This window comes from Coregonus lavaretus (genome assembly GCF_964263955.1).
Source record: "Coregonus lavaretus genome assembly, chromosome: 30".
NCBI lineage: Eukaryota > Metazoa > Chordata > Actinopteri > Salmoniformes > Salmonidae > Coregonus > Coregonus lavaretus.
Genome location: NC_140017.1, coordinates 35,303,859 through 35,328,185, shown reverse-complemented (window position 1 = coordinate 35,328,185; position 24,327 = coordinate 35,303,859). Strand labels below are relative to the sequence as shown.

The 24,327-nt window shown below is 48.3% G+C and overlaps 1 protein-coding gene across 1 annotated transcript in view; it reads right to left on the bottom strand.

The window, feature by feature from the left end:
- LOC311106231 (olfactory receptor 6N2-like) overlaps nt 1-22,129 on the bottom strand; it is a gene marked incomplete at both ends in the record, with an annotated part of 29,104 nt that extends 6,975 nt beyond the window's left edge. Inside the window, 2 exons of the mRNA XM_084148532.1 lie at nt 21,601-21,739; nt 22,117-22,129. Of these exons, the coding sequence (XP_084004658.1) occupies nt 21,601-21,739; nt 22,117-22,129 (152 nt within the window). The remainder of the gene's footprint in view (nt 1-21,600; nt 21,740-22,116) is intronic.
- Between the last annotated feature and the right edge of the window lie 2,198 nt (nt 22,130-24,327).

Genomic DNA, 24,327 nt, shown 5'->3' with positions numbered 1-24,327 from the left:
CTCCTACCAGGTGACATGGAGAGGATCTGTCTCTGCACCATGTACTCTCACTGCTGGTGTCCCACAGGGCTCGGTTCTAGGCCCTCTTCTCTCTATACACCAAGTCACTCGGCTCAGTCATATCCTCGAATGGTCTCTCCTATCATTGCTATGTGGATGACACTCAACTACTTTTCTCCTTTCCCCCTTCTGACACCCAGGTGGTGACACGCATCTTTGCGTGCCTGGCAGACAGATATCTCAACTTGGATGTCGGCCCACCACCAACCTCGACAAGACAGAGCTGCTCTTCCTCCCTGGGAAGGCCTGCCCGCTCAAAGACCTCTCCATCACGGTTGACAACTCCACTGTCACCCTCCCAGAGTGCAAAGAACCTTGGAGTGACCATGGACAACACCCTGTCGTTCTTTGCAAACTTCAAAGCAGTGACTCGCCCCTGCAGGTTCATGCTCTACAACATCAGTAGAGTACCCCCCCCCACGACTCTACTGATAGATACTTTATTGAGGAAAATATACTTTCTATGCCTGTGATATGTGGTTGTCCCACCTAGTGCATTCATCTTACGATACTGTAGCTAACTGAAAGTTGAACAGGATAAAAGCATCTGCTAAATGACTAAAATGTAAAAATAGTTAATATAATTTGAAATGTCCAGCTGATTATATACAGTAATGTAACCTAAATTAAGAAGACTTCAAATAGTACTTAGTCTCACGTTAAACAACACATTTTTTTCTCCTAACTCCAGAATGAATTATATTTGTATCTTTGCTGCCATCATGAAAGTATATACATTTATACCTTAAGGTAACTGGTTCCACAGTCTTATCTTTTTAAGTTGGGTGAGCCTATTTATCTTTACAGTGTATGTACATATGAGTCATTATTAATACTTTATAAATCAATAGTTTAGTAATTCTGATTGTTGCACATTTTTATGATATTCTTTGACATATTTTGTCAATCATATGTAGGCTGTGGGTCGTTCTTTAATTGCGGTTGCATTTGGGCATGCCATTTTGGAAAAAAACTAATTTATTTTGGAATTATTATTTATTTAAATGTATTTGGGTACATCTTCCGATTCTAAATCAACTAACATTGAAGCTTAATAACTTTAAATAATTTGTACCATTATGATAACATTGTGCCAGTAGTAGAAGTAATAAAATCAATGACTGTAACACCAATGACACATTTTAGGTAATTGAGGATTTTCTTAAATGAAGGCCATAGATGATCAAATCTAAGGTTATTATCCCTTTAAAAATGATTTTCTAAAGTGATACGATCAATCGTTTTGCTCATAATGTAATTTCGACTAACACTTATTTAAAACCACCAAATTATCAATGGACAGTTTACATTTATGAAATACTAAAAGGGTGTGATTAGCTAATAAATCAAGGCTGTAACACCAATTACATAAAACTTATGGACACATATTATACAGTATTCACACCCCTTGACTTTTTACACATTTTGTTGTTAAAATGGATTAAATAGAGATTTTTTTTTGTCACTGGCCAAGATGCAATACCCCATAATTAGGTTTTCCAAAATTTCCGAATTAATAAATGAAAAGCTGAAATGTCGTGAGTCAATAAGTATTCAACTCCTTTGTTATGGCAAGCCTAAATAAGTTCAGGAGTGAAGATTTGACTTTTTCCACATTTTGTTACGTTAAAGTCTTATTCTAAAATTGATTAAATTGTTTTTCTTTTCTCATCAATCTACACACAACACCCATTTATAAAAAATGTAAATATCACATTTACGTAAGTATTCAGACCCTTTACTCAGTACTTTGTTGAAGCACCTTTTGGCAGCGATTACAGACTCGAGTCTTCTTGGGTATGACGATACAAGCTTGGCACACCTGTATTTAAGGAGTTTCTCCCATTCTTCTCTGCAGATCCTCTCAAGTTCTGTCAGGTTGGATGGGGAGCGTCACTGCACAGCTATTTTCAGGTCTCTCCAGAGATGTTCGATCGGGTTCAAGTCCGGGCTCTGGCTGGGCCACTCAAGGACATTCAGAGACTTGTGCCGAAGCATTTACATTTACATTACATTTACGTCATTTAGCAGACACTCTTATCCAGAGCGACTTACAAATTGGTGCATTCACCTTATGATAGCCAGTGGGACAACCACTTTACAATTAATTTTTTTATATTTTTAAATGTTTTCAATCTTAATTTTTAGAGTATATTTATGAATTTTTCCAAATCGTTTTATTTTTTAAAATATTTTATTTAATTAATGTTTTTGTTTTTGTTTTTTTGGGTGGGGGTAGGAGGATTACTTTTATACTATCCCAGGTATTCCTTAAAGAGGTAGGTTTTCAAGTGTCTCCGGAAGGTGGTCAGTGACTCCGCTGTCCTGGCGTTGTGAGGGAGCTTGTTCCACCATTGGGGTGCCAGAGCAGCGAACAGTTTTGACTGGGCTGAGCGGGAACTGTGCTTCCGCATGGTAGGGGGACAAACAGGCCAGAGGTGGAAGAACACAATGCCCTCGTTTGGGTGTAGGGACTGATCAGAGCCTGAAGGTAAGGAGGTGCCGTTCCCCTCACAGCTCCGTAGGCAAGCACCATGGTCTTGTAGCAGATGCTAGCTTCAACTGGAAGCCAGTGGAGTGTGCGGAGGAGCGGGGTGACGTGAACTTGGGAAGGTTGAACACCAGACGGGCTGCAGCATTCTAGATGAGTTGTAGGGGTTTAATGGCACAGGCAGGGAGCCCAGCTCCCACTCCTGTGTTGTCTTGGATGTGTCCTTAGGGTCGTTGTGCTGTTGGAAGGTGAACTTTCGCCCCAGTCTGAGGTCCTGAGCGCTCTGGAGCAGGTTTTCATCAAGGATCTCACTGTACTTTTCTCAGTTCATCATTCTCTCGATCCTGACTAGTCTCCCTGCTGCTGAAAAACATCCCCACAGCATGACGCTGCCACCACCATTCTTCACCGTAGGGATGGTGCCAGGTTTCCTCCAGACGTGACACATGGCATTGAGGCCAAAGAGTTCAATCATGGTTTCATCAACCAGATAATCTTGTTTCTCATGGTCTGAGAGTGTCAGATGGCTGAATGTGGATGTGGTGCAGGAATCAGGCGCAGGACACAGAAGCTTCGTCCAATAGACTTTAGTCGACGACACAAAGAGCCCGGAGGCGAGCGATTACGCAAACCGTGCGTAAACACCAAAATTACAATCAGTGCGCAAACAAGTGCGACAACTCTCCACAATCAGGAGCAAAACAAAATACAGCACCTGCTGACAGGCGGAACAATTACACACAACACACGACTAACAAAACGAGAACTTATAGGAAACATAATTAACACTAAATGGAAACAGGTGTACAAATAAGACAAAACCAAACAAACATCGATAACATACAACGGTGGCAGCTAGTACTCCGGGGACGACGACCGCCAAAGCCTGCCCGAGCAAGGAGGAGGAGCAGCCTCGGACGAAACCGTGACAGTACCCCACCCTTGACGCGCGGCTCCAGCCGTGCGCCGACCCCGGCCTCGGGGACGACCAGGAGGACGCGGAGCAGGGCGCGTGGGTTGACCACGGTGGAACTCAGTCAGGAGAGACGGGTCTAATATGTCCCTCCTCGGCACCCAGCACCGTTCCTCCGGGCCGTACCCCTCCCACTCCACGAGATATTGGAGACCCCCCATCCAACGTCTCGAATCCAAGATGGACCGAACTGTGTGCGCCGGAGCCCCCTCGATGTCCAGTGGGGGCGGAGGAGTCTCTCCTATCTCACAGTCCTGGAGTGGACCAGCTACCACCGGCCTGAGAAGAGACACATGGAACGAGGGGTTAACGTGATAATCAATAGGCAGTTGTAACCTGTAACACACCTCGTTCAGTCTCCTCAGGACTTAAAAGGCCCCACAAACCGCCGACCCAGCTTCCGGCAGGGCAGGCGGAGGGGTAGGTTTCTGGTCGAGAGCCAGACTCGATCTCCAGGTGCGTACACCGGCCCCTCACTGCGGTGGAGATCAGCGCTCGCCTTTTGTCGACGGATGGCCCACTGCAGATGGACGTGTGCAGCGTTCCACGTCTCCTCCGAGCGCCGCACCCACTCATCCACCACAGGGGCCTCGATCTGGCTCTGATGCCATGGTGCCAGAACCGGCTGGTAACCTAATACACATTGGAAAGGGGTTAGGTTGGTGGAGGAGTAGCAGAGAGAGTTCTGTGCCATCTCTGCCCAGGGAATATACCTCGCCCACTCCTCCGGCCGGCCCTGGCAATACGATCTCAGAAACCTACCCACATCCTGGTTCACACGTTCTACCTGCCCATTGCTCTCCGGGTGGTACCCTGAGGTAAGGCTCACCGAGACCCCCAAGCGCTCCATGAACGCTCTCCAGACTCGGGAGGTGAACTGGGGACCTCGATCAGACACTATATCCTCGGGTACCCCGTAATGCCGGAAGACGTGGGTGAATAGTGCCTCAGCGGTCTGTAGGGCAGTAGGAAGACCCGGCATTAGGAGGAGACGACACTCCTTAGAGAACCGATCCACAACTACCAGTATAGTGATATTCCCCTGAGAGGGGGGAAGGTCTGTAACAAAATCCACCGAGAGGTGAGACCAGGGTCGTTGTGGAACGGGCAGGGGTTGTAACTTACCCCTGGGCAGGTGTCTGGGCGCCTTACACTGGGCGCACACCGAGCAGGAGGAGACATAAACCCTCACATCCCTGGCTAGAGTTGGCCACCAGTACTTAGCGCTAAGGCAGTGCACTGTCCGGCCAATACCTGGATGTCCAGAGGAGGGTGACGTGTGAGCCCAATAAATAAGTCGATCCCGAACCTCGAGCGGAACGTACGTCCGACCCACAGGACACTGTGGAGGGCTAGGGTCGGTACGCAACGCCCGCTCGATTTCAGCATCGACCTCCCATACTACCGGTGCCACCAGACAAGTATGGGAGTGGGCTCAACGGACCTCTCCTCTGTGTCATACCGCCGGGACAGGGCGTCTGCTTTACCGTTCTGGGACCCAGGGATGTACGTGATTTTAAATACGAACCGGGCTAGAAACATGTTCCACCGAGCCTGGCGAGGGTTCAGTCTCCTAGCTGCCTGGATGTACTCCAGGTTACGGTGGTCAGTCAAAATGAGAAAAGGGTGTTGAGCCCCCTCAAGCCAATGCCTCCACACCTTTAGGGCCTGTACCACGGCTAACAGCTCCCTGTCCCCTACGTCATAATTTCGCTCCGCCGGGCTGAGCTTTTTGGAGCCCCTATACCGGCCTCTGACGCGTCCACCTCTACCTGAAATGGTAAAGCGGGATCCGGATGCGCCAGCACCGGAGCCGAAGTAAACAGGCCCTTCAGTCTCCCAAAGGCCCTGTCCGCCTCAGCTGACCACTGCAAGCGCACCGGATCCCCCTTCAGAAGAGACGTTATGGGAGCTGCCACCTGTCCAAAACCCCGGATAAACCTCCGGTAGTAATTCGCAAAACCCAAGAACTGCTGCACCTCTTTAACCGTGGTTGGGGTTTGCCAATTACGCACGGCTGACACACGGTCAACCTCCATCTTCACCCCTGACGCGGACAACTGATAACCCAAAAAGGAGATCGACTCCTGGAAAAACAGACATTTCTCTGCCTTGACATACAGGTCGTGCTCCAACAGCCTCCTCAACACTCGGCGCACAAGCGCTACATGCTCGGCTCGGGTAGACGAGTACACTAGAATGTCGTCAATGTACACGACCACACCTTGCCCCTGCATGTCCCGGAAGATCTCATCCACAAAGGATTGGAAGACTGAAGGAGCATTCATCAACCCGTATGGCATGACGAGATACTCGTAATGACCCGAGGTGGTACTAAATGCTGTCTTCCATTCATCGCCCTCCCTAATGCGCACCAAGTTGTAGGCGCTCCTGAGATCCAGTTTTGTGAAGAAACGCGCTCCGTGTAATGACTCCGTCATAGTCGCAATCAGAGGGAGTGGATAACTGTATTTCACAGTGATCTGATTGAGACTACGGTAATCAATACACGGGCGCAATCCTCCATCCTTTTTCTTCACAAAAAAGAAGCTCGAGGACGCAGGGGAAGTGGAGGGCCGTAAGTATCCTTGTCTCAGAGACTCGGCTATGTATGTCTCCATAGCCCCCTTCTCCTCTTGAGACAGAGGATACACATGGCTCCGCGGAAGCGCTGCTCCTGCCTGGAGGTCTATCGCACAATCCCCCTGTCTATGAGGTGGCAATTGCGTCGCCCTCACCTTGCTAAACACGAGTGCTACCTCCTCATACTCAGGGGGAATGTGCATTGCGGGCACTTGGTTCGGACTCTCCACCGAGGTCGCCCCCACGGAAACACCCAGACATCGCCCCACACACTGGGCAGACCACTCCTTAAGAGCCCTCTGTTGCCACGAAATAGAGGGATTATGGGTAATCAACCAGGTAAGCCACAGCACCACTGGATACGCAGGTGAGTCAATCAGATATAACTGAATAGTTTCCTCATGACCCCCCTGCGTACTCATCCTAAGTGGCGCTGTGACCTCCCTAATCAACCCTGATCCCAACGGGCGGCTATCTAGTGCACGTACAGGGAAGGGAGCATTGACAGGAAGGAGGGGAATCCCTAACTCTACACAAAAATTCCGATCAACAAAATTCCCAGCTGCGCCTGAATCAACTAGCGCCTTATGCTGGGAATGAGGTGCAACCTGTGGAAATCTTACAGGTATACATAGGTGCACAACAGAGAGCTCTGGGTAAGTAGGGCGCCTACTCACCTGGAAGGACTCTCCAGTGCGTGGCCTGTTGTCTCGTCCCCCTGGAGAACCTCCCCAGCACCTATTCGCAGTGTGCCCTCCACGGTCACAGTTGGTGCAGGGGACGGCCCCCCTCTGGCTCCTTCTCCTCCTCTCTCTAGCGCCAGCACCCCCGAGCTCCATAGGGCTCGGCTCGGAGGTGCTGGAGTGTGGAATGGACGTCCCCCACTCGGGACGTCCGCGGGTGACCAGCAGGGTGTCGAGACGGATGGACATGTCCACCAACTGGTCGAACGAGAGGTTGGTGTCCCTGCAGGCCAGCTCTCGGCGGACGTCCTCCCGCAGACTGCAGCGATAGTGGTCGATGAGGGCCCGCTCATTCCACCCTGCATCCGCCGCTAGAGTCCGGAATTCCAAGGCGAACTCCTGTGTGCTCCTCTTCCCCTGTCGGAGGTAGAATAGACGCTCCCCCGCCGCTTTCCCCTCAGGTGGATGGTCGAACACGGCCCTGAAGCGGCGGGAGAACTCTGCGTAGGTGATAGTGGCGGCGTCTATCCCCCTCCATTCGGCGTTGATCCACTCCAACGCCTTGCCGGTGAGACAGGAGATGAGGGCGGAAACGCTCTCGTGTCCCGTGGGCGCCGGGTGTACGGTGGCCAGGTAGAGTTCCACCTGCAGGAGGAACCCCTGACACCCGGCAGCGGTGCCATCATACGCCCTCGGGAGCGAGAGCCGAATCCCACTGGGTTCCGGAGCTTGCATGGGCGGACTGACCGATGGTGGTGGTAAGGTAGGTGGAGGTGTGGGTAACCCTCTGGTCTCCCATCGGTGCAGAGTATTTATTACGTCCTGCAGGGCGGTCCCGAGTTGATGGATCCGATCGTCCTGCCCGCGGACGCGCTCCTCCAACGACTCGGGTGCTGCTGCTGCTCCTGCTGATTCCATAGAAGGTGTGTAATTCTGTCAGATGGCTGAATGTGGATGTGGTGCAGGAATCAGGCGCAGGACACAGAAGCTTCGTCCAACAGACTTTAGTCGACGACACAAAAACAAACGGGCCTCAAAGAGCCCGGAGGCGAGCGATTACGCAAACCGTGTGTAAACACCAAAATTACAATCAGTGTGCAAACAAGTGCGACAACTCTCCACAATCAGGAGCAAAACAAAATACAGCACCTGCTGACAGGCGGAACAATTACACACAACACACGACTAACAAAACGAGAACTTATAGGAAACATAATTAACACTAAACGGAAACAGGTGTACAAATAAGACAAAACCAAACAAACATCGATAACATACAACGGTGGCAGCTAGTACTCCGGGGACGACGACCGCCGAAGACTGCCCGAGCAAGGAGGAGGAGCAGCCTCGCCCGAAACCGTGACAGAGAGTCCTTTAGGTGCCTTTTAAGCAAACTGTCATGTGCCTTTTATTGAGGAGTGGCTTCCGTCTGGCCACTCTACGATAAAGGCCTGATTGGTTCAGTGGTGCAGAGATGGTTGTCGTTCTGGAAGGTTCTCCCATCTCCACAACGGAGAAAACTTAGGATGGATCAACAACACATGAGGTTGGTGGCACCTTAATTGGGGAGGACTGGCTCGTGGTAGTGGCTGGAGCTGAATGATATCAAACACATAGTTTGATGCCATTCCATTCACTCCTTGTCACGCCCTGGCTCTGGGGACTCTTAAATGTTGAGCCAGGGTGTGTAGGTTCTATGTGTAATTTTCTATGTTTTTGTTCTAGATCGTTTTGATCTATGTTGGCCAGGGTGGTTCCCAATCAGAGGCAGCTGTAGCTCGTTGTCTCTGATTGGGGACCAAACTTAGGCAGCCTGTTGGCACCAGTTACTTTGTGGGATCTTGTTCCGTAAAGGTTTGTGTTGTGTAACCTAGGACTTCACGTATCGTTTGTTGTTTTTGTCGTGTGTTCAGTTCATTAAATAATATGTACGCTTATCACGCTGTGCCTTGGTTCCACGAGTCATTAAACGATCGTGACAGAAGATCCCACCAAGCCTGGATCAAGCAGCGTGACGAGGAGAGAGGATGGACTTGGGAGGAGATGAGAGAGAGTCTGGCTAGAGGGATGGAGGCCATGATCACGGGGGAGAGACAAGCCCAGAACATTTTTAGGGGGGGCTCACGCCGTGGACGACGAGGCTACAAGAGGCGACAAGAGAGAAGGAGAGTGTAGGGGCACGGCGAGAGGAGCTGGTTAGGCAGCAGAAGGAGCGGAGGTTTATAAGGGAACCCAGTCCCGCTCCTCGCACCAAGCAAGTGGTGTGTGTCGCCAGTCCGGTCCGGCCCGTTCCAGCTCCCCGCACCAAGCCAGTGGTGCGCGTCGCCAGCCCGGTCCGGCCTGTTCCTGCCCCTCACACCAAGCCAGAGGTGCGCGTCGCCAGCCCGGTCCGGCCTGTTCCTGTCCCTCGCACCAAGCCAGTGGTGCGCGTCGCCAGCCCGATCCGGCCTCTTCCTGCTCCCCGCACCAAGCCAGTGGTGCATGTGTCCAGTCCGGCACGGCCCGTGCCTGTTCCCCGCACCAAGCCAGTGGTGCGTGTGTCCAGTCCGGCACGGCCCGTGCCTGTTCCACCGGTGCCTGGTCCGGCACCGGTCAGCTGCTCTACTCCGGAGCCAGAGCAATCCGATCCACCGGGGTCCGGTCCAACTCCAGTCAGCGGATCCACTCCGGAGCCAGAGCAGTCCGCTCCACCGGTGTCCAGTCCAGCTCCGGCCAGCGGCTCCAGTCCGGAGCCGGTAAGATTTGATCCACCGTCGTCGGGTCTAGCTCCAGTTAGCGGGACCAGACCAGGGGCGCAACGGGGAGGTGGAGAGAGAGTGGTGGTCAAGCCCGGAGCCGGATCCGCCTCCGAGGCGGAATGCCCACCCGGCCCCTACCCTGTTGTGTTTGTGTGGCGCGGTCGCAGTCCGCGCCTTTGGGGGGGGGTACTGTCACGCCCTGGCTCTGGGGACTCTTAAATGTTGAGCCAGGGTGTGTAGGTTCTATGTGTAATTTTCTATGTTTTTGTTCTAGATCGTTTTGATCTATGTTGGCCAGGGTGGTTCCCAATCAGAGGCAGCTGTAGCTCGTTGTCTCTGATTGGGGACCATACTTAGGCAGCCTGTTAGCACCAGTTACTTTGTGGGATCTTGTTCCGTAAAGGTTTGTGTTGTGTAACCTAGGACTTCACATTTAGTTTGTTTGTTGTTTTGTTCGTGTGTTAAGTACAAATAAAATATGTACGCTTATCACGCTGCGCCTTGGTTCCACGAGTCATTAAACGATCGTGACACTCCTTTCCAGCCATTATTATGAGCCGTCCTCCCCCCAGCATCCTCCACTGATCAACAACATTGTAGTTACTCCACAATACTAACCTAATTGACATAGTGAAAAGGAAGCCTGTACAGAATAAAAACATGCATCCTGTTTGCAACAATGCACTAAAGTAATACTGCAAAAAATATGGCAAAGCAATTAACTGTTTATCTTGAATACAAAGTGTTATGTTTGGGGGCAATTCCAATACAACACATTACTGAGTACCACTCTCCATATTTTCAAGCATAGTGGTGGCTAAATCATGTTATGGGTATGCTTGTAATCTTTAAGGACTAGGGAGTTTTTCAGGATAAAAAATTAACTGAATATTGTTAAGCACAGGCAAAATCCCAGTGGAAAGCCTGGTTCAGTCTGGCTTTCCACCAGATACTGTGTTGAATTCAACTTTCAGCAGGACAATAACATAAAACACAAGGCCAAAATCTACACTGGAGTTGCTTACCAAGAAGACAGTGAATGTTCCTGATTTGCCGAGTTAAAGTTTTGACTTAAATATACTTGAAAATCTATGGCAAGACCTGAAAAGGGTTGTCTAGCAATGATCAACAACCAATTGGACAGAGCTTGAAGAATTCTTAGAAGAATTATGGGCAATAATGTTGCACAACCCAGGTGTGAAAATCTCTTAGATATTTACCCAGAAAGACTCACAGCTGTAATCGCTGCCAAAGGTGTTTCTACAAAGTATTGACTCAGGGGTGTGAATACTTACGTAAATGAGATTTATGTATTTCATTTTCAATACATTTGCAAAAATGTCTAAAACCATGTTCACTTTGTCATTATGGGGCATTGGGGCATTGTGTGTATATATGGGTTAGCACTGAAGTGGTTTGCCATAGTTGGAATCCCACTCTGTGCAGTTCACCCTGTGTGCAGTTCACATCAGATCAAACATACATATCACTGTCATGTCTACCTCTGAAAATCCTCCCAGTAAAGCAATAAAAAAAAATCAAGAATCTCAGATCCCATTCTGGGCAAAAATCCCAACTGCTCCAGCTCCTTCAAGTTGAATTAAAATTGATTTTTTGGGGGGTTTGTATCATTTGATTTACACAACACGCCTACCACTTTGAAGATGCAAAAACATTTTTGGTGTGAAACAAACAAGAAATAAGACAATAGAACAGAAAACTTGAGCGTGCATAACTATTCACCCCCCCAAATCAATACTTTGTAGAGCCACATTTTGCAGCACTTACAGCTGCAAGTCTCTTGGGGTCTCTATAAGCTTGGCACATCTAGCCACTGGGATTTTTGCCCATTTTACAAGGCAAAACTGCTCCAGCTCCTTCAAATCAAATCAAATCAAATCAAGTTGGATGGGTTCCACTGGTGTACGTCAATCTTTAAGTCATACCACAGGTTCTCAATTGGATTGAGGTCTGGGCTTTGACTGGGCCATTCCAAAACATTTAAATGTTTCCCCTTAAACCACTCGAGTGTTGCTTTAGCAGTATGCTTAGGGTCATTGTCCTGCTGGAAGGTGAACCTCCGTCCCAGTCTCAAATCTCTGGAAGACTGAAACAGGTTTCCCTCAAGAATTTCCCTGTATTTAGCGCCAGCCATCATTTCTTCAATTCTGACCAGTTTCCCAGTCCCTGCCGATGGAAAAACATCCCCACAGCATGATGCTGCCACCACTATGCTATGGATGGTGTTCTCGGGGTGATGAGATGTGTTGGGTTTGCGCCAGACATAGCGTTTTCCTTGATGGCCAAAAAGCTCAATTTTAGTCTCATCAAGAGTACCTTCTTCCATATGTTTGGGGAGTCTCCCATATGCCTTTTGGTGAACACCAAACATGTTTGCTTATTTTTTCTTTATGCAATGGCTTTTTTCTGGCCACTCTTCTGTAAAGCCCAGCTCTGTGGAGTGTATGGCTTAAAATGGTTCTATGGACAGATACTCCAATCTCCGCTGTGGAGTTTTGCAGCTCCTTCAGGGTTATCTTTGGTCTCTTTGTTGCCTCTCTGATTAATGCCCTTCTTGCCTGGTCCGTGAGTTCTGGTGGGCGGCCCTCTCTTGGCAGGTTTGTTGTGGTGCCATATTCTTTCCATGTTTTAATTATGGATTCAATGGTGCTCCGTGGGATGTTCAAAGTTTCTGATATTTTTTTATAACCCAACCCTGATCTGTACTTCTCCACAACTTTGTCCCTGACCTGTTTGGAGAGCTCCTTGGTCTTCATGGTGCCGCTTGCTTGGTGATGCCCTTTGCTTAGTGGTGTTGCAGACTCTGGGGCCTTTCAGAACAGGTGTATATATACTGAGATCATGTGACAAATCTTGTGACACTTAGATTGCACACAGGCAGACTTTATTTAACTAATTATGTGACTTCTGAAGGTAATTGGTTGCACCAGATCTTATTTAGGGGCTTCATACCAAAGGGTGTACGCACCACTTTTCCATTATTTATTTTATAGAATTTTTTGAAACAAGTAACTTTTTTCATTTCTCTTCACCAATTTGGACTATTTTGTGTATGTCCATTACATGAAATCCAAATAAAAATCAATTTAAATTACAGGTTGTAATGCATCTAAATAGGAAGAACACCAAGGGGGATGAATACTTTTGCAAGGAACTATATAGAAAAGACAAATTCCAATGGGGATGGTGTTGTGGTTTATACTCAGAGTCATATTTCTGTAAAGCTTAGTGGATCTCATATCAAATGTTGTTGAAGTAATACGGCTACAGCTTCACCAACCTCACCTAAACCCATTCTTCTGGGAAGTTGCTATAGACCAGGGGTGTCAAACGTACGGCCCGCGGGCCGGATAAGGCCCGCAAACGGGTTTAATCCGGCCCGCGAGATGATTTTGAAAAAAATATATATATATATTTTATTTATTTATTTATTTTAAATTCAATAAAATAAACTGCTGTTCCAATTGCGTCCACTGGATGGCGCAATAGCAATTGTGTTAAGCAAGCAAACTGTTTATACCGGGGCAGAGCAAGTAGGTCAAGCACGTGCAGCCAATGAGCTACTTTGTTTTGCCCGTGATATTTATTACGGCTTCTACTTTTAACATTATGTGCTTTGGCACCCTCATTGCCCCAATATGTCTCTGTCAAAAAGTGGACACAGTGTGCAGAGTGTTCCAAGAAAAATGGTCATCCTATTTAATCACGGAATTGAATGGGAAAGCTGTATGTTTGGTGTGTTCAGAGCAGGATTTCCGATCTTTCAGTGGATTTGGACAGCCAGTTGAAGCAAAAAGTAAAGTCATTTATTGCGTTTTCGGTTGCAATTGATGAAAGCACGGACATTACAGATGTTGCACAACTGGCCATTTTTTCATCCGCGGAGTTGATGACACATTGACCGTCACCGAGGAGTTTGTGGAGTTGGTGCCGATGACAGATACAACGACAGCAGCTGATATTTTTACCGCACTCGTCGGCGCGCTGGACAGGGTCGGAGTGGACTGGTCCCGCGCTGTCAGCCTGGCTACAGATGGTGCTCCCTCAATGATCGGGAAAAAAGCAGGCGTTGTGACAAAGTTCAGAGAGAAAGTGCAATCTGCAAATGGAGGACGTGATTTTTTGACTTTTCACTGTATTTTGCACCAGGAGGCTTTGTGTTGCAAGTCATTAAAGATGGATAACGTCATGAAGGTGGTCATCCAAACTGTTAATTTCATCCGATCCAGAAGCCTGAATCACCGTCAGTTTGACAGCCTTCTCAGAGAGAAAGACCACATCTGTGGCCTGCCATACCACACTGAGGTAAGATGGTTAAGCCGAGGTGCTGTGCTGAGGCGTTTCTTTGATTTACGAGAAGAAATTGAACAGTTCATGGAAGAAAAGGGCAAACCAGTGTTAGAATTTCATTCCGCAGAATGGATGCCGGACCTTGCATTTATGGTGGATGTTACAGAGCACCTGAATAACTTGAACAAACAGCTGCAAGGGCGCAACAAAGTTGTCACGCAGTATTATGACAGCATACGTTCTTTCAAGTTGAAGCTGTCATTGTGGGAGACGCAACTTGCCGGTGGTGATGCAGCTCACTTCCCCTGTCTGAAAAATGTGTGCGCGACCCAACATGTGGCAGACATGAAGCGGTTCAAAGATAAAATAACGGGACCGTTACGGGAGTTTGAGCAACGCTTTCAGATTTATGTTTATATGTTTTTATGTTGATGTGCTATTGTTTTTAATTGTTTTTATTTTATTTGTATATTTAACCTATTCTTGACTCTGTGGTTCTTGCACTTGTTGGGGGAACAGGATTTCATTATTTTTATCTACATTTCTGCCTGAGAAATGACACCCTGATATAGTTCTGTGATCTGTGATATACTTCTGTGAATCACTGAGGCATTGTGTGTTTGTGTGTTCTTTGTCCTCAGAACTTTCAAATAACTTGAGGTGTTTTATGATTAATAGTGATGTTGTGCTTTTGGACACTGTCCTCAGGCTCCAGCTTTATGTTTATATGTTTTTATGTTGATGTGCTATTGTTTTTAATTGATTTTATTTTATTTGTATATTTAACCTATTCTTGACTGTGGTTCTTGCACTTGTTTGGGGAACAGGATTTCATTATTTTTATCTGCATTTCTGCCTGAGAAATGACACCCTGATATAGTTCTGTGATCTGTGAAACAGTTCTGTTAATCACTGAGGCATTGTGTGTTTGTGTGTTCTTTTTCTTTAGAATTTTCAAATAAACTTGACGTGTTTTATGATTAATAGTGATGTTGTGCTTGTACTATTTTGGACACACTGTCCTCAGGCTCCAGCTTTATGTTGTATGTTGATCGTATGAAAACAAAGAAAACAATCTGAAATTGTTGTTTTTAAGTTATATATACCATGATTTTTCCGGTCCGGCCCACTTGGGAATAGATTTTCCTCCATGTGGCCCCTGAGCTAAAATGAGTTTGACACCCCTGCTATAGACCATCAAGTGCTAACAGTCATATCCGGATAATATGTGTGAAATGCGTCATAATGTATGTATGTGATATCAACAGAGAGGTATATTTTCTGGGTGAAATAAATATTGACTGGCTTCCATCAAGCTGTCCACTCAATAATTTTTTTCAAACGGTAAGCAGTGCCTGCAACCTGGTTCAGGTTATCAGTCAACCTACCAGGGTATTTACAAACAGAAGAGGAATGAAATCATGCACATGTATTCATCACATCCTTCACTAATTCTGCAGAAATCTGCTCTAAAGCAGTATCCACATCCATCGGATGTAGTGATCATAATATAGTAGCCATATCTAGGAAAACCACATTTCCAAAGGCTGGGCCTAATATAGTGTATAAGAGGTCATACACAATATTTTGTAGTGGTTCCTATGTTGAAGATATAAAGAATATTAGCTGGTCTGTGGTGTGTAATGAGGAGCAACTGTCACGTTTTCGGCCGAGGCTGCTCCTCCTCCTTGCTCGGGCAGGCTCCGGCGGTCGTCGTCCCCGGAGTACTAGCTGCCACCGTTTTATGTTATCGATGTTCGTTTGGTTTTGTCTTTATTTGTATTTTGTAATTTCCTGTCGTCGCACTGTACTGTTTTCGTGCACCTTGGATTACTTGTGTTTTGCGCATTGTTGCGCATAGTCCGCCTCCTATTTTGTTGAGGCCAGAGTCTGTTATATTGTTGTGTTCAGTAAAGTCGGTTGGACTTAGCTTCTGTGTCCTGCGTGTGACTCCTCCACCACATCCACATCAGCCACTGTGACAGAATAACACACCCTTTATGGAGTCAGCAGGAGCAGCATCAGCTCCCGAATCGTTGGAGGAGCGCGTCCGCGGGCAGGACGATCGGATCCTTCAACTCGGGACCGCCCTGCAGGACGTTATTAACACTCTGCACCGATGGGAGACCAGAGGGGTACCCACGCCTCCGCCTACCCTACCATCACCATCGGTCAGTCCTCCCATCGGTGTTCCGGAACCCAGTGGCATTCGGCTCTCGCTCCCGAGGGCTTATGATGGCACCGCTGCCGGGTGTCAGGGGTTCCTCCTGCAGGTGGAACTCTACCTGGCCACCGTACACCCAGCGCCCTCGGGACACGAGAGCGTCTCCACCCTCATCTCCTGTCTCACCGGCAAGGCGTTGGAGTGGGCCAACGCCGAATGGAGGAGGATAGACGCTGCTACGATCACCTACGCAGAGTTCTCTCGCCGCTTCAGGGCCGTGTTCGACCATCCACCTGAGGGGAAAGCGGCGGGGGAGCGTCTATTCTACCTCCGACAGGGGAAGAGGAGCGCACAGGAGTTCGCTCTGGAGTTCCGGACTCTAGCGGCGGATGCAGGGTGGAATGAGCGGGCCCTCATCGACCACTACCGATGTAGTCTACGGGAGGACGTCCGTCGAGAGCTGGCCTGCAGGGATGCCCACCTCACCTTCGACCAGCTGGTGGACATGTCCATCCGGCTTGACACCCTGCTGGCTACCCGCGGACGTTCCGAGTGGGGGTCGTCCATTCCACCCTCCAGCACCTCCGAGCCGAGCCCTATGGAGCTCGGAGGTGCTGGCGCTAGAGAGAGAAGGAGGAGGAGCCCGAGGGGGGCTGTCCCCTGCACCAACTGCGGCCGTGGAGGGCACACTGCGGCTAGGTGCTGGGGAGGGTCTCCTAGGGGAGAGGACAACAGGCCACGCACTGGGGAGTAAGCGTCCCACTTACCCAGAGCTCTCTGTTGTGCATGTCTGTTTACCTGTACATTTTCCTCAGGTTGCACCTCATTCCCAGCATAAGGCGCTAGTAGATTCAGGCGCAGCTGGGAATTTTGTTGAAAGAAATTTTTGTTTAAAACTAGGAATTCCCCTTCTTCCTGTCGACGCCCCATTTCCTGTCCATGCTTTAGACAGCCGTCCATTGGGATCGGGGTTGATTAGGGAGGTCACAGCGCCACTTAGGATGAGGACGCAGGGGGGTCATGAGGAAACTATTCAGCTATATCTGATTGACTCTGCTGCGTATCCGGTGGGGTTGGGGCTTCCCTGGTTGATTACCCATAATCGTTCTATTTCGTGGCAACAGAGGGCTCTTAAGGAGTGGTCTGCCCAGTGTGTAGGGCGATGTCTGGGTGTTTCCGTGGGGGCGACCACGGTGGAGAGTCCAAACCAAGTGCCCGCATTGCACATTCCCCCTGAGTATGAGGATTTGGCAATCGTGTTCAGTAAATCGAGGGCGACGCAGTTGCCTCCTCATAGGCAGGGAGATTGTGCGATAGACCTCCAGGCAGGAGCAGCACTTCCACGGAGCAATGTTTATCCTCTGTCTCAGGAGGAGAAGAAAGCTATGGAGACTTACATAGACGAATCTCTGAGACAAGGATACATACAGCCTTCCACTTCCCCTGCGTCCTCGAGTTTCTTTTTTGTGAAGAAGAAGGATGGAGGTTTGCGCCCGTGCATTGATTACCGTAGTCTCAATCAGATCACTGTGAAATACAGTTATCCACTCCCTCTGAGTGCGACTATGACGGAGTCATTGCACGGGGCGCGTTTCTTCACAAAACTAGATCTCAGGAGCGCATACAACTTGGTGCGCATTAGAGAGGGCGATGAATGGAAGACAGCATTTAGTACCACCTCAGGTCATTACGAGTATCTCGTCATGCCATACGGGTTGATGAACGCTCCTTCAGTCTTCCAATCCTTCGTGGATGAGATCTTCAGGGACATGCAGGGGCAGGGTGTGGTCGTGTACATTGATGACATTCTTGTGTACTCTTCTACCCGAGCCGAGCATGTAGCCCTGGTGCGCCGAGTGTTGAGGAGGCTGTTGGAGCACAACCTGTATGTCAAGGCAGAGAAATGTCTGTTTTTCCAGGAGTCGATCTCCTTTTTGGGTTATCAGTTGTCTGCGTCAGGGGTGAAGATGGAGGTTGACCGGGTGTCAGCCGTGCGTAATTGGCAAACTCCAACCACTGTTAAAGAGGTGCAGCAGTTTTTGGGGTTTGCAAATTACTACCGGAGGTTTATCCGGGGTTTTGGACAGGTGGCAGCTCCCATAACGTCTCTGTTGAAGGGGGGTCCGGTGCGTTTGCAGTGGTCAGCCGAGGCGGACAGGGCTTTTGGGAGACTGAAGGACCTGTTTACTTCGGCTCCGGTGCTGGCGCATCCGGATCCCGCTTCACCATTTCAGGTAGAGGTTGACGTGTCAGAGGCCGGTATTGGGGCCGTACTTTCGCAACGGTCCGGCACGCCACCTAAACTCCGCCCCTGTGCTTTTTACTCCAAAAAGCTCAGCCCGGCGGAGCGAAATTATGATGTAGGGGACAGGGAGCTGTTAGCCGTGGTACAGGCCCTAAAGGTGTGGAGGCATTGGCTTGAGGGGGCTCAACACCCTTTTCTCATTTTGACTGACCACCGTAACCTGGAGTACATCCGGGCAGCTAGGAGATTGAACCCTCGCCAGGCGCGGTGGAACATGTTTTTATCCCGGTTCGTATTTAAGATCACGTACATCCCTGGGTCCCAGAACGGTAAGGCAGACGCACTGTCTCGGCGGTATGACACGGAGGAGAGGTCCGTTGAGCCCACTCCCATACTGCCGGAGTCTTGTCTGGTGGCACCGGTAGTGTGGGAGGTTGATGCTGAAATCGAGCGGGCGTTGCGTACCGACGCTAGTCCTCCACAGTGCCCGGTGGGTCGGACGTACGTTCCGCTCGAGGTTCGGGATCGACTGATATATTGGACTCACACGTCACCCTCCTCTGGACATCCTGGTATTGGCCGGACTGTGCACTGCCTTAGCGCTAAGTACTGGTGGCCAACGTTAGCCAGGGATGTGAGGGTTTATGTCTCCTCCTGCTCGGCGTGCGCCCAGTGTAAGGCGCCTAGACACCTGCCCAGGGGTAAGTTACAACCCCTGCCCGTTCCACAACGACCATGGTCTCACCTCTCGGTGGATTTCGTCACAGACCTTCCCCCCTCGCAGGGGAATACTACTATACTGGTCGTTGTGGATCAGTTCTCTAAGGCCTGTTGTCTGCTCCCAATGCCGGGTCTTCCTACTGCCCTACAGACCGCTGAAGCACTATTCACCCACGTTTTTCGGCACTACGGGGTACCCGAGGATATAGTGTCTGATCGAGGTCCCCAGTTCACCTCCAGAGTCTGGAGAGCGTTTATGGAGCGTTTGGGGGTCTCGGTGAGCCTGACCTCGGGTTACCACCCGGAGAGTAATGGGCAGGTGGAACGTGTGAACCAGGATGTGGGTAGGTTTCTTAGATCGTATTGCCAGGGCCGGCCGGAGGAGTGGGCGAGGTATGTCCCCTGGGCAGAGATGGCCCAGAACTCTCTCCGACACTCCTCAACCAATCTAACCCCTTTCCAATGTGTGTTAGGTTACCAGCCGGTTCTGGCACCGTGGCAGTAGAGCCAGATCGAGGCTCCTGCGGTGGATGAGTGGGTGCGGCGTGGAACGCTGCACACGTCCACCTGCAGCGGGCCATCCGTCGTCAGAAAGCGAGCGCCGATCTCCACCGCAGTGAGGGGCCGGTGTACGCACCTGGTGATCGAGTCTGGCTCTCTACCAGAAACCTACCCCTCCGCCTGTCCTGCCGGAAACTGGGTCGGCGGTTTGTGGGGCCTTTTAAAGTCCTGAGAAGATTGAACGAGGTGTGTTACAGGTTACAACTGCCTAGTGATTATCGTATTAACCCCTCGTTCCATGTGTCTCTTCTCAGGCCGGTGGTAGCTGGTCCACTCCAGGACGATAATATCAGAGAGACTCCTCTGCCCCCACTGGACATCGAGGGGGCTCCGGCGTACACAGTTCGGTCCATCTTGTATTCGAGACGTCGGATGGGGGGTCTCCAATATCTCGTGGAGTGGGAGGGGTATGGCCCGGAGGAACGGTGCTGGGTGCCGAGGAGGGACATCCTAGACCCATCTCTCCTGACAGAGTTCCACCGTGGTCAACCCACGCGCCCTGCTCCGCGTCCTCCTGGTCGTCCCCGAGGCCGGGGTCGGCGCACGGCTGGAGCCGCGCGTCAAGGGGGGGGGGTACTGTCACGGTTTCGGCCGAGGCTGCTCCTCCTCCTTGCTCGGTCAGGCCTCGGCGGTCGTCGTCCCCGGAGTACTAGCTGCCACCGTTGTATGTTATCGAAGTTCGTTTCGTTTTGTCTTTATTGTACACCTGTTTTCCATTTGGGTTAATTATGTCCCCTATACGTTTCTCGTTTTGTTAGTTGTGTATTGTGTGTTATTGTTCGCCTGTCAACAGGTGCGGCTCGTCTTTTTTATTTTGTAATTTCCTGTCGTCGCACTGTACTGTTTTCGTGCGCCTTGGATTACTTGTGTTTTGCGCATTGTTGCGCATAGTCCGCCTCCTATTTCGTTGAGGCCAGAGTCTGTTATATTGTTGTGTTCAGTAAAGTCGGTTGGACTTAGCTTCTGTGTCCTGCGTGTGACTCCTCCACCACATCCACATCAGCCACTGTGACAGCAACCAGATGCTGCACTTGACACATTTATGAAATTTCTTATTCCAGTTACTAATAAGCATGCAATCATTCAGAACATGACTGTAAAAACTGTTCAATCCCTGTGGATGATACAGATGAGAGGGATGAGGCAAAAGGAATGGCAAATAAGTCTGGCTGCACAGCCGATTGGCAAACATACTGTTAACTGAGAAATCAGGATTATACTGAACAAAAAGAAGAAGAAACTGTACTATGAAACAAAGATATATGATATGAAGGATAATAATAAAAAGCTTTGGAGCACCTTAAATTAAATGTTGGTCAAAAAGGAGAAATCAGCTCCATCCTTCATTGAATCAGATGGCTCATTCATCACAAAACCCACTGATATTGCCAACTACTTTAATGATTTTTTCATTAGCAAGATTAGCAAATTTAGGAATGACATGCCAACAACAATTTCTGAACCGACACATCCATGCATAACTCACCAAATGATGAAAGACAAAAATTGTAATTTTGAATTCCATAAAGTCAGCGATTAGCAAAGCACACTTTACTGGCTCAAACAGTTGACCATTCAGCCTGTTACCAACCCTTAGTAAACCTAGCAGTCGATGTCCACGCCCCCGAGGTAATCTAATTAGCATAAAAAAAGAATCCCAAGAAAAATCAGTCAGCTGTCGTACACGTTGATCCAGAGCGTCCCAAACATGCTCGATGTGTGACATGTCTGATGAGTATGAGGTGTTTAGTCCCAGGGTCCTTATCTTAGTGATGAGCATTGTGGGCACTATGGTGTTGAACGCTGAGCTGTAGTCAATGAACAACATTCTCACAAAGGTGTCCCTTTTGTGCAGGTGGGAAAGGGCAGTGTGGCGTGTGATTGAGATTGCGTCATCTGTGGATCTGTTGGGGCGGTATGCGAATTGGAGTGGGTCTAGGGTTTCCAGGATGATGGTGTTGATGTGAGTCATGACCAGCCTTTCAAAGCACTTCATGGCTACCGACGTGAGTGCTACAGGGCGGTCGTCATTTAGGCAGGTTACCTTCGCTTTCTTGGACAGCAGATATACCTGTCATAAGCCATGGCAGTCAGGATAGTTAAGGAGCCAGCTCCGTACAGGTGGATGAGCAGAGCCTGGAGGTAGCATGTAGGGTAGGAGATAGACCTGTTCTGAGCCAGGATGCTCACCACCAGCTCAGAGAAGAAGGCTGTAGCACCCAGAACTGAATTTGGGAATCCCTGGTCTAGTTCATGGTAACATTTTAAAACAACTTCATTGCAATATTAACAGTTCCTTCAGAAAGTATTTACACCTCTTGACTTTTTCAACATTTTATTGTGTTACAAGGTGGGATTAAAATTGATTTAATTGTACATTTTTGTCAACAATCTACACAAAATACTCTGCAATGTCAAAGTGGAGCTCCTGCACCTAAATATAAACAGTACCGGCACCCAAAATGAGTACCGGCACCTATTTCAATCAAGGTCAAGCACTGGTTCTACCCCTCTCATTGTTTTGCATTCAATGATGCTAATGATATGTTCTGAGTAGGTAAACTAAGCCCCGTTTTCGGTTGCTGACTATCATGATCCATATACTTGCCAGTTATCTGTACACTTGAAATGTGTGTGAACTATCCCTTTAAAACAGCCCAATGTGTATGAAACCAGTATGCGTATCGGTAGACTAAACTCAAACTGTCTAAGCTCAAAGTACTGTGGGTAATTCAATACCAAAAGCATGTTGACAGATGGGTAGGCCACTGGCTCGCTTCACTGCACATCATGAGAAGTAGAGGAGAGCGGGCAGGTCATGATAGTCCCAGAGAGTCCAAACATAATTAGTGGTGATTATAGATGCAGCCCCGGACGACAGGTAAGCTGTGACAGAGAGACAAAAGGAAGCCCCCTAGGGTTTCCATGGTGTCCCGGTTGTGGAGTACAGCTGTAGTCACACCTGCCACCTAAAAGTCTCACCTCCTAACCTAACAGTACACAACCACAAGGCCTTCCAAAGGCCTTACTTAAAGGTCCAACGCAGCTGTTATTATCTCAATATCAAATAATTTATGGGTAACAATTAAGCACCATATTGTGTTTGTTTTCAATTAAAATTGTCAAAAAGAAACAAAAATAGCTTCTTAGCAAAGAGCAATTTCTCAATCAAGAATATTGCTAGAACTTTCTGGGAGTGTTCTTAGTGGGGAGGGGAAAAATGAGATGTAAATGAGATGTTATTGGCAGAGGTTTGGAGCTCTATTTCTAATTGGTCTATTAACTAATTTACTGCCTGGTGACCAAAACGCCTTCCCACCAAAACAGGCTGAAATTTCTGGTGGTATTTTCAAACAGCTCTTACACTAAAAGGGCATTATCATAATTTTCAAATTTTCACAGTATTATCCCAACCCATAAATATATAAAACACAGGAAAATCAGGTTTTTGACTGCAATGGGCCTTTACGTCATTGGGACTGTGTAACCTAACAGTACACAACCACAAAGCTGTCTAAATGCCTTAGTTAAGTCATTGGGACTGGGTAAGAGTACCAATTACACATACAGCTGTCTCATAGTCTGCTCAACCCCACAGAAAAAATAGGCTTTTATATTCAATTGAATAATGATTTGTAATCATACCTATTAACAATATGTTGTTGAACAGGATTTCTTGGCTGATTGAGCAGTATAATACCATGGCCCCAAGTGGTTCAGTCTGGGGGACTTGGGAAATTGCAGGACTACTTATTCACATGACAGAATTTTCCACGCTGAAGTCATCTTGCAATATTCCAATCTATATGAAACAACTTTATATACAGTACCAGTCAAAAGTTTGGAGACACCTACTCATTCAAAGGTTTTTATTTACTTTTACTATTTTCTACATTGTAGAATAATAGTGAAGACATCAAAACTATGAAATAACACATTTGGAATCATGTAGTAACCAAAAAAGTGTTAAACAAATCAAAATATATTTTAGATTTTAGATTCTTCAAAGTAGCCACTCTTTGCCTTGATTACAGCTTTGCACACTATTGGCATTCTCACAACCAGCTTCATGGAGTAGTCACCTGGAATAATTTTTCCATCAGTCTTGAAGGAGTTCCCACATATGCTGAGCACTTGTTGGCCGCTTTTTCTTCACTCTGTGGTCCAACTCATCCCAAACCATCTCAATTGGGTTGACGTCGGGTGATTGTGGAGGCCAAGTCATCTGATGCAGCACTCCATCACTCTCCTTCTTGGCCAAATAGCCCTTACACAGCCTGGAGGTGTGTTTTGGGTCATTGTCCTGTTGAAAAACAAATGATAGTCCCGGATGGCATATCGCTGCAGAATGCTGTGGTAGTCATGCTGGTTAAGTGTGCCTTGAATTCTAAATAAATCACTGACAATGTCACCAGCAAAGCACCCTCACACCATCACACCTCCTCCTCCATGCTTCACTGTGGGAACCACACATTCGGAGATCATCCGTTCACCTACTCTGCGTCTCACAAAGACACGGCAGTTGGAACCAAAAATCTCACATTTGGACTCATCAGACCAAAGGACAGATTTCCACCGGTCTAATGTCCATTGCTCGTGTTTCTTGGCCCAAGCAAGTCTCTTCTTCTTATTGGTGTCCTTTAGTAGTGGTTTCTTTGCAGCAATTAGTCCATGAAGGCCTGATTCACGTAATCTCCTCTGAACAGTTGATGTTGAGATCTGTCTGTTACTTGAACTCTGTGAAGCATTTATTTGGGCTGCAATTTCTGAGGCTGGTAACTCTAATGAACTTATTCTC